Source organism: Mustela nigripes, chromosome 16, assembly GCF_022355385.1.
Source record: "Mustela nigripes isolate SB6536 chromosome 16, MUSNIG.SB6536, whole genome shotgun sequence".
NCBI classification, from domain to species: domain Eukaryota; kingdom Metazoa; phylum Chordata; class Mammalia; order Carnivora; family Mustelidae; genus Mustela; species Mustela nigripes.
Window position 1 is genome coordinate 5,448,918 of NC_081572.1, and position 16,498 is coordinate 5,465,415.

General features: G+C 46.2%; 2 protein-coding genes across 6 annotated transcripts in view; one reads left to right on the forward strand and one right to left on the reverse strand.

Moving 5' to 3' along the window:
• Positions 1–8,455, reverse strand: part of SAP30BP (SAP30 binding protein) — a 35,847-nt gene extending 27,392 nt beyond the window's left edge. The window contains exons 1-3 of one of the 3 annotated variants that reach the window (XR_009400186.1): positions 8,301–8,455; positions 6,947–7,056; positions 4,597–4,644 (exon numbers count right to left, since the gene is read on the reverse strand). Coding sequence is in view for 2 of the 3 variants with exons in the window: in XM_059378843.1 (XP_059234826.1) it covers positions 4,597–4,644; positions 6,947–7,056; positions 8,301–8,406 (264 nt within the window). In the remaining variant the exon portion in view is untranslated. The remainder of the gene's footprint in view (positions 1–4,596; positions 4,645–6,946; positions 7,057–8,300) is intronic. The other 2 variants (XM_059378843.1, XM_059378844.1) reach the window with 2 other exon arrangements.
• Positions 8,456–8,582: 127 nt separating this feature from the next.
• RECQL5 (RecQ like helicase 5) overlaps positions 8,583–16,498 on the forward strand; it is a 37,360-nt gene continuing 29,444 nt past the window's right edge. For 2 of the 3 annotated variants that reach the window (XM_059378469.1, XM_059378470.1), the window contains exons 1-6: positions 8,583–9,399; positions 10,684–10,805; positions 11,923–12,441; positions 12,563–12,668; positions 13,178–13,289; positions 14,691–14,853. In XM_059378469.1, the coding sequence (XP_059234452.1) occupies positions 9,279–9,399; positions 10,684–10,805; positions 11,923–12,441; positions 12,563–12,668; positions 13,178–13,289; positions 14,691–14,853 (1,143 nt within the window). In that variant the 5' untranslated portion in view covers positions 8,583–9,278. The remainder of the gene's footprint in view (positions 9,400–10,683; positions 10,806–11,922; positions 12,442–12,562; positions 12,669–13,177; positions 13,290–14,690; positions 14,854–16,498) is intronic. The other variant, XM_059378468.1, reaches the window with a different exon arrangement.

The window sequence follows — 16,498 nt, forward strand, 5'->3', positions numbered from 1 at the left end:
ACTTGTGATCTGTTTGTCACATAAATAAATTAAAAAAGAAAAAAGAAAGAAAGAAAACAAAATACAGCACTGCACATCCGCATAACTCGGTGAACCAACATTTCCCAAATCCCAGCGCCTGAGGATGGAATATCATGGATGGGCAAAACAGCCCTTCAGAGTGTTAGGCAGACCGGGGACTTAAATAAAGCGAGTACAGAAAGTTCACTGAGGGGGCGCCTGGGTGACTCAGTCGGTTGGGCATCTGCCTTCGGCTCAGGTCATGATCCTGGAGTCCTGGGATCGAGCCCTGGATTGGGTTCCCTGCTCCACGGAAGGCCTGCCTCTCCCTCCCCCTGCCACTCTCCCTGCTTGTGTGCTCTGCCTCTGTTAAATAAATAAACAAAATCTTAAAAAAAAAAAAAAAAGTTCAGGGGTGCTTCAGTGGCTCGGTTGGTTGGGCCAACCGAGTGGGTATGAAATCGGTGACAGGCTCAGTCTTCGGGGAGGGGATCCATGGGACAGGGGAAGTAGAGGGAGGTGTGGGCTCACCCAGAGAAAACAAGGGAAGGGCCTGCTTTGGCACTGACATGGCCCAGGCTAGGGCAAGAGGGCATTGAAGTTGAAGTTTGTTTTTTTTTTTTTAAGATTTTATTTATTTATTTGACAGACAGAGATCACAGGTAGGCAGAAAGGCAGCAGGGAGTGGGGGAAGCAAGCTCCCTGCTGAGCAGAGAGCTCAATGCGGGGCTTGATCAGGTCGTGATCCCAGGGTTCCTGGGACTGAGCCCCACATCAGGCTCCCTGCTCAGTGGGGGAGCCTGGTTCTCCCTCTGCCCCACCTCTTGCTTGTGCTCTCCCTCAAGCGCTCTAAAATAAATAAATACAATCTAAAAGAAAAGTTTTAAAAAAAGGTCACTGAGAACGTATCACATTCCATGGTGCGAGTAACTTTTGGGAAACCACTGCTTGTTGAATTTGGATCAAATATCAAAGAAGAGATCCACAATCACCTAAAGGGCTATTAAAATATTTTTTCCCAGTGACCGGTATGTGAAATCAGATTTTAACTACTTCAACCCAAAGAACACACTGCAACAGAGCGAGTGCAGGACAGTGAGGAGAACCTAGCTGTGCACCAAGATGGCCGCCTGATGTTAAGGAGACCTACGCAAGGGGAAAAAGTGCATCTTTGCATCAACTTTTTTCAGTTTCAGAAATAGTTATTTTTCATTAAAACGTGCTTTACATTACGTATTACATTAATATGTAATGGGTTTGTTATTTTAAAATAACAACTATTTAAAAATTTTTTTCAGGTTTTTTTCCCCCCGAGGATTTTACTTATTTATTTGACAGACAGAGATCACAAGTAGGCAGAGAGGCAGAGAGAGAAGCAGGCTCCCTGCTGAGCAGAGAGCCTGATGTGGGGCTCGATCCCAGGACCCTGGGATCATGACCTGAGCCGAAGGCAGAGGCATAACCCACTGAGCCACCCAGGTGCCCCCAAAATTTTTTCAGTTTTAACTTCTAAAATAGTAAATACCAATAGATAAAACCAAAATGAAGTAAAGCTCTTCGGGATCCTCGGTATTTAATTGTGCAAAGACACCAAAGTGTTCTGAGAACTGCTGTAGTAAGAAATGAAAAGCAGATTTTAAAAAGCTAAAGCAGAGGATGCCTGGCTGGCTCAGCTGACTGAGTGTCTGATTTCAGCTCTAGTTGTGATCTCGGGGTCGTGGGATTGAGCCCTGCTCCACGCTCCTCTCCCCTGCCCCTCCCCCATTCATGCTCTCAGTCTCTCCTTCAGACAAATAAATAAAATCTTCACAAAAATAGTAATAAGGGATGCCTGGGTGCTCAGTTGGTTAAGTAACTGCCTTTGGCTCAGGTCATGATCCCAGGGTCCTGGGAGCAGAGAGTCTGCTTCTCCCTCTCCCTTCCACTCTGCCTACTTGTGCTATCTGTCAAATAAATAAATAAAATCTTGAATAATAATAATAATAATAATAATAATAATAATAATAAAGCCAAGGCAGGAAGGAGTGCCATCTGGTGGGAAAGGCAGTTCCGGCGGAAATGACATCAAGCCATTTGCTAACAAAATAAATGACGCCTCTAATTCATCCTGGTAACATATCTTATTTTAGAAACTTCATATATTTAAGGTAGAAATATTCAAAATTGAAGGCTTGGAATTCAAAAATATTGTTAAAAGTTGGGGTGCCTGGGAGGTACAGTTGGTTAAGTGTCCCACTCTTGGTTTTGGCTCAGGTCATGATCTCAAGGTCATGAGATCAAGCCCTACAGTCAAGTCTGCTTGAGACTCTCCCTCTCTCTCCCTCCCCCACCACGTGTATGCAGACTTTCTCTCTAATAAATAAATCTTTAAGAATATATAACTCTATCTCTATCTCTATCTATATAGTTAAAAATCAACTAAGCATGCCACCAGCAGAGTTCTGGAATAGAGGGATGAAGGACTGGGAGGGTCTGAGGTGGAGGCTGCTGCCTGAAGACAGTCTGAGACCAGCTCAGGCAGGAGAGGAAGGCAGCACCAGGACTAAGGCGTGGGGAGCACAGAAGACTTCCCAGTCCTTGCGGTGCCATGAACACTCGTGATTTTTGGACTTAAGGACATGTACAGCTCTGCCTGACCCCTTCCACACTCATCCTCCAAAAGAACTACAAGTCACTATAAGAGTGGCTTCTGCATGCTGCTCTCCGAGGGCCTCTCAAGAACAGACATTGTTCCAGAACACTTTTTATGCCACAACCAGACTCGAAGTTCGAATGACTGAATGAAATACAGTAAGGCGCATCAGTCAAATGCTGAGTATAAGCAACACATCTTGGGGCACCTGGGTGGCTCAGGCCCTGCCTTTTGGCTCAGGTCATGATCTCAGGGTCCTGGGATCGAGCCCTGCATCAGGCTCTCTGCTCAGTGGGGAACTTGCTTCCCCCTTTCTCTCTGCCTGCGCCTCTGCCTACTTGTGATGTCAAATAAACAAAATCTTAAAAAAAAAAAAAAAAAGACACGTCTTCCCAACCTTCACATGGTACCGAGAAAGGCTGACCCGAGACACTTTAACCTATTTCCCAGTTCTGGCCCCCTCACCACCAACCTCATTCCCAGGGGATTTGCTGTTTAGCTTGCTGTATTCCAGAAGGGGTGGCAGCAGAGTGCCTGTACCTTTTTCTCTAGCCAACTTCCCCAGGAGGCCTTCCAGCCTTAAGCAAAGGCCAGCCACTACATACACAAAGGCTGCAGGTCCCACAAACCCTCTTCTTCCTCTACAATGAAGTTCCAGCACTTCGCAGCTCCTCAGGCTTATCTCATGCCTGGGCTCGAAGGCCCTCACACCCCAAATACTAAGACAGAAGATACTACCACCACTGCCATTTTCCTTCCGCAAGCCCAAGCAGCGGGGTGGCCGCCCTTGACCCAGGCCACAGGTGTGCCCTCCGGTTTTACGCTTAGAATGCCTGGATGAGCTAACCCTGAGTTCCTTAACTTAGCACAGAAAGGCGCGGCATTTGCAGTACCTAGGGCTCAAGTTTTTTCTTTCTTCTGAGTGCTGGTGCCCAAGCTTTCTTCCTTGGGAAAATGTGTTTTCTGTACCATCCACAGCCTCTCATGGGCTTAGCTGAACGGCTGCACAAAGTTCTATCCAAACACAGAATCGGTTCAAATTTGGAACAGCTCGTGCCCTGTTTTCAGATACACTACGGTTTTGATTATAATTTGGTACAATTTTCTATATTCTACTATGTTGCCTTGAAGGCTTTGGTTGGTTTCAAAGTAGCTTTTAAGCACAAAACTAGGCCCATATTCCCCAGGCCTAGAGTGACAGAATCAGACTTTCTCTTTGAAAGAGAAATGTTTGTTCCCTAAAGAATGTGTCCTCAACAGGCACAGGGTACAGTCCAGCAAGCTTACCTGACACAAAGCAGGGGTGGGGAGAGCGGGGGGGAGGGGTTTCCCTTACCCAACATCAAAATAGGTTAAGGAGCAAGACAGGAAATGCTGCTAACGACTCCCAGCTGCTACTGGGAGGGAAGTATCAGAAGAAATGGCGATGTTGTTTCAGAAAGCCCTTTCTGTTTACCTAAAAGTAGATGGTCATGGGCCTGGGGAAACAAGGATTAGGTACAGCTTTTCCAAAAGGCAGGGAGAGGCCTCACGCTGTCTGACCCTCTCCTGGCCCTTCCTCACTTCTAGACAACTGAAGAGTACAATAGGCAGCCCTTACGGCTTCTTGATTCCAGACACATTCCCACATCTAACCTACCTGCAGGCGCAGCGACCCCACCAAGCCCACCTGGCTAAGAGCAGAGGCAGGCTGCTATGCTCAGCCAGGCCTCTCGCCTTTCTAGACTGGAGATATGGCACTATCTGCAAGGCTGAAAATCCAAGCTGCCTCAGGACTTACTCATTCCACGGTGACCTCCCTTCTTTAGAAAGCTGGTTTCAACACAGAAAATGTACACGTGGTTGCACAGTGTGTTAGCAAAGTGTGTTAGCGGGACTGAGCTGGCCCAGACATAGGAACTGAGCCACAATGTTACAATGCCTTGTTTGCATCCAGCCACCCCACCACAGCCAACACCAAATACCTTTGGGTCATCAGCCTCAGGTTTTTCAGTCTCTGAATCGTCATCTTCCTACAAGACAAAGAATTTAGAGGATTAAGCTTAAAGGAGCGGGCCTGAGGGGTCTCACATGCATAACTAGGGGCTGGAGCCATCCCACCAAGAACCCCTCCCCTGCCCTATGACCCAGAACTAGAGGAAGAGAAGGGGAAAAGGAGATGTTCCGGGGGTGGGGTGGAGAAAAGAACATCAGCAGCTCAAGGTCGTGACTCCAGCAGTGCCATAGTCTAGAGTGATGAAAATGCCCAAGTTAAAAATCACATATATAAAAATGGAAAAAGGTTGCAATGTGTCAGAAAAGAATAAGACCAGGTCCCACAGGATAAAACAGACACAGTGTTTCTAATGAAATATCGCTGATTAAAACCAGGAACATGAGAACCTTTTGTTCCTCCTTTGCCTTTCATATACACAAGGACATGAGGCCCAGACCTACCATAACATGGTTCACGGCCAGAGGGCCATGAACCTACCATAACATGGTTCACGGCCAGAGGGCCATGAACCCCACCACCACACCCCAGCACTTCAGCCCAGAACAGTCACAGCTATATGAACAGTAGGAGAGCAGGCGTCAAATGGCCAGGGCAAGTGACCCCGGGAAGGGCTACAGACCAACACCAGGCCTTTCCTGGGTCCCAGCCGAGCAGACTCTGCCTCCATCCAAGCACTCACAGAACTGCCCCTGACCCGTTCTATCCAGTCTTGCTCCTGATCCGAACAGCCAGCCTGACACAAATCATGTGAACAAGGCATTCTCTAAAGCGTGCAATACAGCCTCACATGGGCTAGCCCTTCCATGGAAGGCTACTGAAGGTCAAAGATCAGCTACCCTACTACGTAGCTATATCCATGTCTGTTCCCAGAATACCCCAAAGTACAAGAGCCTTTAACTTAACACCCAGGGGGAAGAAAAAATTAAGTTTCATTTGAAATTGCTTTTTTCAATCGAGCTACACTTTAACCCAAACACCAAGTAGCGCCCCAGATGTTGATATAAACATCACCCGTGAGACTCGAACAAATTATACTGATAGCTTCGAGACTTAATTGTCCTGCCAGGTGCCAGTGAGCCCAAAGGGTTAAATGCAATCTCCATGATTTCCTTAAAATGAGATCAATCATGCCAAAAATCAGAGATGTAGCTCGGCCAAATACTATCACATTTTAGAATGTCTATATCGGGATTTGATGAGAGGATCTTACTAGAATGATGTAAAGCTTAAATATGATGAAAATTCTAAGCAAAGCAATGCGGAACAACACTTCAGAAACGTTATCATGCACACTTACTAAGAGAACAGTTATGGTGTTAAGCCAGTATGGGTGCACTTAAGAAAAGAAAACAATTTGCAAAGCTTTTCTAAACAATTTTAGTCAATTCTTAATTATCAGCATTAATGGTGGAGCTATGGACATGAAAATATCTTCCAAAAGAGCATCAAATACAAAATGCTTTTTTGTTTTACTTAAAACGTCTTTTGACACTAATATTTAAATATGAATACACAAGAAAACTTTCAAACAAATAGTAAAGTACATTAAGTATTTTGGTTAAAGGTGTCGCTGAATAACCAGATTCTATATCCAGATTTCACTCTGTATGTCTTTGTGCTAAGCATCAGCTGAATCCTTGCTTTCTCTCCAAGCTGTTATAAACTTTGGCTCCTAAGACTCAGGTGATAATGTATGCAAAGGCTTTCTGTTTAATTAAGGCACAACTTCTCTTTTCCTTGTTGCCAGCACATACTAAATGTCCGGGAAGATTTGTACTCAAGAATGGCAGGCACTCCTACCAAAAGTGCAAGTAAAATATCAAAAAAGAAGTTAAGAAGGATCAAACCACAAATAAAAAACTAAATAATTTCCCTTCCTAATCTCACTAAAAAACCAAAAGATCTGAATAAGTTCCAACCAAGATTAAAAATAGTACAGAGTTGACTGCAGATATAAATGATATACCAGTTAGGATGAATGCATTGCTGTAAATGGAATAAACTATCTAGGATAAACCGGGAAAACCCATATGAAACACTCATTGATATCTCGCTTAAACGAAATAGCCCATTATCTCTTCCCCCCAATTTCAAATCAAAAGTTAATACAAAATGGTCCAGATGAAAACAAGTTTTGTTTTCAAAACAGAACTACTGATATCCAACCCAGTTTCCTCAACTGAAACCAAACAAAAAGCAGGGGAACAGAGGGGAATGACGTTAGCCATGGAATGGAACACTGTCAGTACAGTTCGAAGGTTTCTGCCAAATGAAATGGTACTTTGAGCAACTCTGGATTTGGGAACAGATTTACTTACCGACTGTTTGCTGTTCTCATCCTCTTCTTCTTCATAACCATCTTCATCACCTCCGAGGCGAGAGAAGTCATCCTCTCCATAGGCTTCTGATACTAATCCACCTTTCTCCTCTGAAAAAGAGGAAAAAAGAAAAACGAATGAAGGGAAACAAAAATGGAAGACAATATTTTGAGCGGCCAGAACCAGCCCCGAAGATCAGAGGGGTGCCTAAATCTCGTGTAAGTGACTATAGGTCCAGAATTTGCCTTTGGAAAGAACACAATTTAGTGGATAAAATCATTAAAAGAACATGGCAGAAAACCAAATGCCAAAGTCTTTCTTTCATGCTTCCTATCCACCTAGTATGCCAGTTGAAGCCTTCTCTTTTCTGAGCTACTGTTGTTGCAAGTTGTTTGAAAACCTCCTTTGATGTGGTTATCTCTACCTTGTACCAGAAGCACCAGAGCTTATCTTCTCATACAAAACAAGGACTCCGTTGTCCTCATTTTTGTGTGTCCTCCCTACGAACAGGAGCTTTAACTGGGACCCTCAAAGGGATTACCAATCATACTACTTGAAAAACAAAATCATCTTCTACCTTTAAACCAAAACAACCTAACAACAAAAAAATATAAAATGATACAAATTACTGGGAAACCACCAGAGAACTTCCCAACTGGAAGACACCACAAAAAACGGAGAGAAGCTAACCTCCAAAGGAGAAAAGGAAGGCACAGATATGATACCTAAGTTGCTGCCTTATGATCACAAAGAAATCTCTTCTCATTTCCTAACATGGTGACTCTCAACTGAGTTGGGCAACAAAATCACTGATGACCTTTAACAGCTCACAAAGTAAGCGAATCACTGAGAAGCATTAGAAAGCTCACAAAATCCACGCCCAGATCCCACCCCAAATCTACGAATTACTCCCTCATCAGCGAGATCAGACACAATATCTTTAAAGGCTCCAAGATGCGTCTAGGGCACATTCCTAAAGCGAAGTTATAAATTTAACAAGACACAACCTTTTTCAACCTCCACGTACGTTCTACTTATCACTCTCCCCATTACACAGTGAACCCGGAGGGAATAGGTAGCTTTGGATCCTCTCCATCCACCCCTCTGTCCCACGCTGCCCGGCACTGAGCCTTTCAAAAGTTTCGGCAGAATAATCGAATCAACGGAAGGAGATGGCCCGTTTTTATTCCAGAGCGTCTAGTCTGTCCCAACCAGAGTCTCGATCGCGGTTCGAGGCTCCCGGACCCCATACTCGGGGCACAATGACCATCTCTTTCCCTCCCGCTCTGCTAGGTGAGCAGCATTCCGAGCAGACACCAGATTCTCCCCTTCCAGTTCCCTCCTCGGGCCTCACCAGGCGCGCCGCCCGCCGTTTCGACCCCAGCCTCGCCGTCGGACTCGGGCTCTGAATCTTCCGCGTAAACTGCCAGAGACGACAGAACATTCTTCTTCCCCGCCATCTTACTCCCACAATCCCAGAGTGCTTCACTTCTACGAGTCAAAATCGCCGACTTCCGTACGGAAAGGTAACTTTTTCCTATCCCAGGAGAACCCGCGCCGGTTCCCCTCCAGGAACCAATCAAAAGGGCCGTTTCTGCGCCTGGCCCCGCCCTTCGGCCCCGGAGCTGCTGAAACGTCATCACCGCGCGACAGAGATAAAGTTGAGTGGGTTTTCCCTGACACAATTCCCAGCCATTTGGCTCCTCAGAATTTGGGGTGGCTTATGGAGGTCTTCGAGTAGTTCCCGACCGGCGGGCAGCGGCGGCCCGGCAAGAGTCCTTCGCTCCTGGGTGGCCCGCGCCCAGCTCTCATATCTTGGGGTGAAGAGAGGGAGGCTTCGGCTGGGGGAAGGGAGAAAGGAGTGGAGCTCCTTTGGGGCTTAGAGGAAGAGGGATGAATTCTCCTCCGGGAGGTCGGAAGAAGGGGTCGGGGCTCTGGGGGAAGAATGGCCGTGAGACCAGAGCTTATAAAAGGAGCGGGAGGTGGATCTTAGAAAAACAATTCCATCTTCTCCAAATTATTCCAAAGATACAGTTTGAGTTTCTTCTCGTAATCTGATTTCTAGCCTGGGCTGTATCATGGATGGGCTATTTCAGCGTTTCTGTTTTCCCGAGCGTGAAAGTGGAGATGTTAATTGCCCGGCAATGTGCTGCTTGAGGCTGTTCATCTGGAGCTGTTTTAGCTGGAAATAATATACTGCTTGAGAGGAATAAAGCAAATTTTACTTAGAGAAAAATGAGCAGCAGTATTTTAAAAGCGGAACAGAGGGTTTTCGTTGCCATCATAGGATCATCGCCTTTACCTTAACTTCTGGCCACGGTCTGTCGCTAAGATGAGCACCCGCCCTTCTTTTGACCCTGAACGTCGAGTCCGGAGCACGTTGAAGAAGGTCTTTGGGTTTGACTCTTTTAAGACACCTTTACAGGAGAGTGCGACCATGGCCGTAGTGAGAGGTAACATTGCCAAACTACCTGCGTGTACATTTGTGCTGGTTGTATACTGTAGCATTGCCAGTTGCCACCTTCAAAAAGCCTTCCTTTCAGCCCTTCCTACTTTCCCACCCTTGGTCCCTAATTGTTGGAAATCTTGTAGACTTGTCACTTAAAACTTTCAGTTTTATTGGCAGAATCACCCAGCTCTTCTGGTTCTTCCATTTCATACCAGCATTGGCAATTACCTTTGAAAACAACTCTTAAAAAAAAAAAAAGAAAACAACTCTTAGATTTCAATTCTTGTTGGTTTCTGTGTGGGCGGTAGTGGGCGTGGCAGGAATAACCTAATCCAGCCACTGACCTTCCAACCAACCCCCCTTTATTAAAAAAAAAAAATGAATAAATAAGATATATTTATTTGGTTATTTGACAGAGTTAGAGAGACAACAAGAGAGGGAACATAAGCAGGGGGAGTTGGAGAGGGAGAAGCAGGCCTCGTGCGGGGCTTGATCCCAGGACCCTGAGCCAAAGGCAGATGCTTTAGGACTGAGCCACCCAAATGCCCTTTTAAGCCCTTTTTTGAAGACTGACCTGGGTCCTAAGTAGGGAAGGAGGCAGTAATAATACTGTAAACCTGAGATACATTGAAAAATGGGGGTTGTCAAGAGGAAAGCAACAATGTAATATTAATTACATTATAACACTTATAAACAAAAGATCTCTAAGTGATGCTGCTTCCCTGTCTCCACAGCTGGGCCCACTCATCTAGAAATACTCAGCTTTTCATGGCTATTCAATTCCATCATGCATATCCCAACAGACTCAGACTTCGCACGCTCATGGTTGTTATTGCCATTACTGGAAATGGTTTATGCCCATTTCCATCTCTCTGGATCTCTCCCTTTACACAGGAAGGATGGGAAGGAAATTCGCATCATATTGAGAACTTTCTATGTGCCAGACACTCTGCTAGGTGCATTTCCTATACTCTCATTTTTCAGCAGCCTTGATGAAGTAAAAGAGAAAAGGCAGGAAGTATTTATTTATTTATTTATTTATTTTAAAGATTTATTTATTTATTTGCAAGAGAGAGAGTGTGCTCATGCACAAATGTGGGGAGGGACGTAGGGAGAAGGAGAGAATCTCAAGCAGACTCCCCACTGAGAGGGGAGCTTGAAGTGGGGCTGGGCTTGATCTCATGACCTTGAGATCATGACCTGACCTGAAATCTAAAGACACTGAACTGCTTGGGCCACCCAGATCCCCCCCAGGCAGGAACTATTAAGTGTTGTTGTCTTTTTGCAGGTGACAAGGATGTCTTTGTGTGCATGCCCACAGGGGCAGGAAAATCCCTGTGCTATCAGCTCCCTGCTCTGTTGGCCAAAGGCATCACCATCGTAATCTCTCCACTAATTGCTTTGATTCAGGTGAGGCTTAGGGGAGTGAAGATGGTAGCCCAAAAAGTTTAGGGGAAGGTTTGTTTTGTTTTTGTTGTTGTTGTTTTCAGCTGGAAATGTCACTTCTTATTTGGTCTTTACCCTTTTTTTTTTTTAAAGATTTTATTTATTTATTTGACAGATAGAGATCACAAGTAGGCAGAGAGAGAGAGAGAGAGAGGAGGAAGCAGGCTTCCTGATGAGCAGAGAGCCCAATGTGGGGCTCCATCCCAGGACCTTGGGATCATGACCTGAGCTGAAGGCAGAAGCTTTAACCCACTGAGCCATCCAGGCACCCTGGTCTTTACCCTTTTATTTTCTTTGATTTGCCTATCTCCCTTTCTTTGTTGGGTTTCTGAATTGCCCAAATGTGGGAGCTCCAGTAGTAGTAGTGTATATCACTCTGGAGGGTTATAAATGAGTCTTCTGTGTCTCGATGGCCTGAGGTCTCTCACCTTCCTTTGTTACTCTCCACCTAGAGGAGTATGGAACTATGTCTGTATACACATATGAGTGAGACACTCACTCATGGACACACATGTGCACTTTTGACAGGTTAGAAGATGCAGATGGATAGAAAGCGAAATTGATCTAAACGGGCTGGGACATTGTCAGCATCTGCTCTGCACCTCTGGGTATATTTAAGGCCTGCAGATGGGCTGACAGAATCAGAAATGAGGAAGTGTGGCCATGTGGTTAAAAGCCATCCAGCACGAAGAGAAACGAAGTGATAGGAACAGTGCTTCGTGAGTTTTGCGAGGTCTCAGGCTTTGAACTCAATGGTTCATGTGCATTCATTTCATTTTTGCAATGTAAAATCTCATTTAATGCCAACAGCTATGCTGTTAGGTAGTTGCCAGTTTTACAGGATGAACAGAGTCTCAGAGCCAGCCAAAGAGCCTGTGGTGATTCAGTGAGTCAGAAAGAGCCAGGACTGTCTGTCTCTAGTCTCTGTGCTCTCAACCACTGCACCTCCTGTAATCGTGTGCACAGAGAAGACCTTGGAGGTTGGGAGAAGGACGTTTATGGCTGGGAAATGCCCAGCGAGCCAAGGTGACATTGACCACCGGGTCCTCCCCTCAGTGAACTGTTTCCTTTGTTACCTCAGGACCAAGTGGATCACTTGCTGGCTCTGAAGGTACGAGTGAGTTCCCTGAACTCTAAACTCTCAGCACAGGAGAAAAAGGAGCTGCTCTCTGATCTAGAGCGAGAAAAGCCACAGACCAAACTTCTGTACATTACACCGGAGATGGCGGCTTCGGCCTCCTTCCAGCCCACGCTGAACTCACTGGTGTCCCGTCACCTGCTCTCCTACCTGGTGGTGGACGAAGCTCATTGTGTTTCTCAGTGGGGGCACGACTTCCGTCCTGACTACTTGCGTCTGGGTACCCTCCGTTCCCGCCTGGCGCATGCCCCGTGTGTAGCTCTGACTGCCACAGCCACCCCGCAAGTCCAAGAGGATGTATTTGCTGCCCTGCACCTGAAGCAGCCAGTTGCCACCTTCAAGACTCCCTGCTTTCGGGCCAACCTGTTCTATGACGTGCAGTTCAAAGAGCTGCTTTCTGATCCCTACGGGAACCTGCGGGACTTCTGCCTTAAGGCTCTTGGACAGAAAGCTGGTAAAGGGGTGAGGAACCTATGGGTCTGACAGGAGAAAGAGCGAGAGCTTCTTTTAAAGGAGGCCACAGTAAAACGGACAGATTGTTCTGTTCTTAACTCTCACTCTCTTCCTGTGTCTCCTCATTCAGTTGCTGTCCGGCTGCGGCATTGTTTACTGCAGGACCAGAGAGGCTTGCGAACAGCTGGCCACGGAGCTCAGTTACAGGGGACTGAGTGCCAAGGCTTACCATGCAGGTGAGGGGTGCCTGGGCCGTGGGGTCTGCCTCCATCTCAGAAGCCTCTCCATGGGCCTCTGGTTCTTTAAGGATCCTGGATGCTCAGATGGTCTGCCCTCTTTTTCCGGATACCCAGGCAGAGCTAAAACGATTCCCTTATGTTCATAAAAAGGAATGTAGACACAAATGAGATCTAAAATGAGAACTATGGCTCCTGAATTTTTTTTCTCACCCTGCGCCTTTCCAGCAGCAGGTGAGGAGTTTTTAGAAGTCCAGGTACTGGTGTTATGGAAAGAGCATAGGTTTTGGAGGCCAGTGGACTTGGGGTTGAATCTGGGCTTTGACGCTTATGGAGTGCTCTGTGCTCCACGCAGGCTAGGGTCTTTGAGGTGAAGTGCATGGCCCAGGGCCATATAGCTGGTAAGTGATGGATTCCGGGTGTGCGTGTAGCCCCCAATACAGCAGCAAACCCGAGGTAGATTCCAGGGGCAATACGGGCTCCCTTCGTCACCTTCCCCTCCATCACAGGGCTGAAGGCTTCCGAAAGAACACTGGTGCAGAACGAGTGGATGGAGGAGAAGGTCCCTGTCATTGTCGCAACCATTAGTTTTGGGATGGGAGTGGACAAAGCCAATGTCAGGTGAGTGAGGGTTCTTGCCTTCCCTATCCAGTTGGGCCCTGGCTCAAGTGGGCTGCCTAGTGCTCTGCCTCAAGGACCAAGTGCACATGGTCCTTCTAGGGCCAGAGGGGAAGGAGGCCCCAGGAGAGAATCCACAGTGCATAGCCCACATGGTGACAGGTGCTGTGCGGCTCACTCTCCAGGGACTGTGCAGCAGATTCTGCCATCCCCCAGTAGAGGGCAACATGCAGCCATCGGCCCGTCCATTAACGCAGCCCAGTTCCCTCGCTGGAATGGACTATCTAAAAATGCTCCCTGTGGAAAATCAAAGGCAATGGCTTGTTACCCAGCATTCCTTGTTACTGCTTACTGACAGTCTAGAAGAGACGGGTACATCCCAGCCTCCTAGACCCACCCTGGCAACTGCTGGGAAGTCTTTTACCTCTAGCCCCACCTAACATTCCAGAGACATTTTTAGCTACCGCCGGAAGCCCTTTGCTTTGATTAACACCAACAATAATGCCTTGTATGATTTACAGAGCACTTTTGGTGCTCGTTAAGACCAGCTGGGTTGGTCAGGGGAGGAATGAGTCTACGTGCTTACATTTAAGAGAACACAGATTTCGGAAGCAGAGTTTGGACCCTGCATTGGCTGTGGCTTGTTAGGGCCAACTTTAGTCTGACAACCCTAGGCCCAAATCCTAGCTCTGCTGTCCCCTTGCTATGTCACCTTGTACACATCTTCCTGAATCATTTCATTGTCTGTAAAATGGAGTTATCTCACCTGATAGTAACTGTGAAGTTAAATGAGACAAATATATAAACTGGCCCATAGTAGGTATTTAATAATGTTATCTCTCCCTCTCTGCCATGAGGGTGAAGGGATTTACTCGAGGTTATGCAGCTCCCTAGTGGCCTCACCTTCTTGTTTCTTTAAGCCCAGTGCTCTTCCTCTGGGCCATGACTGGGAGAGTTTTGGTTTCTCATATGGACTGGAATTGCCCCCTTTAATTCTGCTGTGGCTTTTTTTTTTTTAATTTTATTTATGTATTTGACAGACAGAGATCACAAACAGGCAGAGAGGCAGGCAGAGAGAGAGAGAGGAAGGGAAGCAGGCTCCCTGCTGAGCAGAGAGCCCCATGTGGGGCTCGATCCCAGGACCCTGGGATCATGACCTGAGCCGAAGGCAGAGGCTTTAACCCACTGAGCCCCCAGGCGCCCCTGCTGTGGCCTTTAACTTGGGCCACTCCATGGCAGGAAAGCCTACTGATTGGGTGCGGAGTCTTGGCCACATTTATTCAGAAACCTGCCAGCCTCCCTGTTCTTGATGACCACTGAGAGCCCTGTTTCCCTGATTCTGATCACTCCTTCCCTCAGCTCTTCTGCCACAGCTCACGCTGCTTGTCCCTTTGGATCCTTCAGGTTTGTCGCTCACTGGAATATTGCCAAGTCTATGGCTGGGTACTACCAAGAGTCTGGCCGGGCAGGCAGGGACGGGAAGCCTTCCTGGTGCCGTCTCTATTACTCCAGGAACGACCGGGACCAAGTCAGTTTCCTGATCAGGAAGGAAGTAGCAAAACTCCAGGTAAATCTGGACAGCAGGACCCCTTTCTGTCCAACCCCCTCCACTCTCCAATTTCACACATCTTATTTCTGAACCCAGATGGAGCTCCTGTAAGCTACAGGGGTACTCCTAGGGCTAGGAGATATAGAGGCGGGGGAAATGGTATGCTGGTGAATATGGAGTTCGCAGCCACGAGGTTAGACTCTTTCCCTTACATTTGGTGTGTCTTAGTGCGATCTCTTGTAGGCCTTTTATTTTACATAGCCAAGATCAATCCTGCCTTCTGGTTTTTTCGGTTTTGTTTTGTTTGGGTGGAGAGAGAGATGGAGAGAGAATCTTAAGCAGGCTCCACAACCCTGAGATCACGACCTGAGCCAAAATCGAGAGTCAGACACTCAACCAATTGAGCCATCCAGGAGTCCCAATCCTGCCTTGTTTTAATTAGCTTTGTTACATAAGCATTTTCCCATATTGTTGAAAGTTCTTTGTTTTGTTTTCAGCCTTTTTTTTTTAAACTGGTTGTACTTGCTTTACAGAGAGCCTAGAAATAGACGCAAGTATGTAAATGAACTAGATATTTGATAGGAGACATAAATCAACAGGAAAAGGGTGCAGTGTTGAATAATTGGTGTTGGAAAAAGATAAAGTCAGATTCCTGCCTCCTATACCATACACATGTGAATTATAGGTGGAGTAAAAACCTCAAAAAAGTAATATTGAAGAAAAATATTTTGTTTCCTTGGCAAAGAGAAGAGCATGTCAAGATTTTAAAAGTGGAAACTATGAAGGAAGGCATGATCTATTTGACTAAATTCAAACTAAAAATTTCCGTATGACAGAAGACACCGTAAACAAGGTGGAGAAATGAGCCATTGCTGGGGAAGGTATTTGCAATATACATGATTGACTGCATACGTAGAGAACTAACTCCGGCAGGTCAGTCTATAAAAGGCAAACAGCTGCAGAGCAAGAAGTATGCATTTCACAGAAGAGGGAACCAGCATATCTAATAAAGGTATGACGAGTTGCTCAGCCTCCTTTGGGAATCAGAGAAATGCAGAGGAGGTCATGAGCTGTCACTTCATACAGGTCATACTGGCAACAGTATACAGCATGTTTACAGTCACTGTTGGTGAGGGTGTGGGGAAAGGGGAACTCACGGTGGTGTCAGGGACATGACCTGGTATGACTGCTTTGAAGAAAGAAAAGGAATGGAAAGGTGCTGGGGCTCTGTGGTTCGGTGTTTCCCCTTCTAGATAAACAAGTCGTCATGTGTATGGAGATGCACGGAGATGTTTGCTGCAGCTCGGTCATAATGAACTCTTCGCGTGTAGGGTATTGGATAAGTAAACAGTGGGTTAGTCACACAGTGGAATGGTCTAAAGCAGTTAAAAATGACACAGTAAATCTACATTAACCAACATGGATAAAGTGTCCCAAAGCGTAATTTGTGAAGTTGTAAATGGATACATGCAGACTTTTCCATATTAAGAAATAGTGAATGCTAAAATAGAGAAATAATGTACACAAGTACTCGCATCTGATCTTTACCAAAATGACATTAAAAAGACAAAATAATATATAAACCCACAGGGACAGAAAGAATAGAAAACAAGGTAGAAATGTCAACAAATGTCTGCAATGCCAGAAATCTACTGGCATTCAT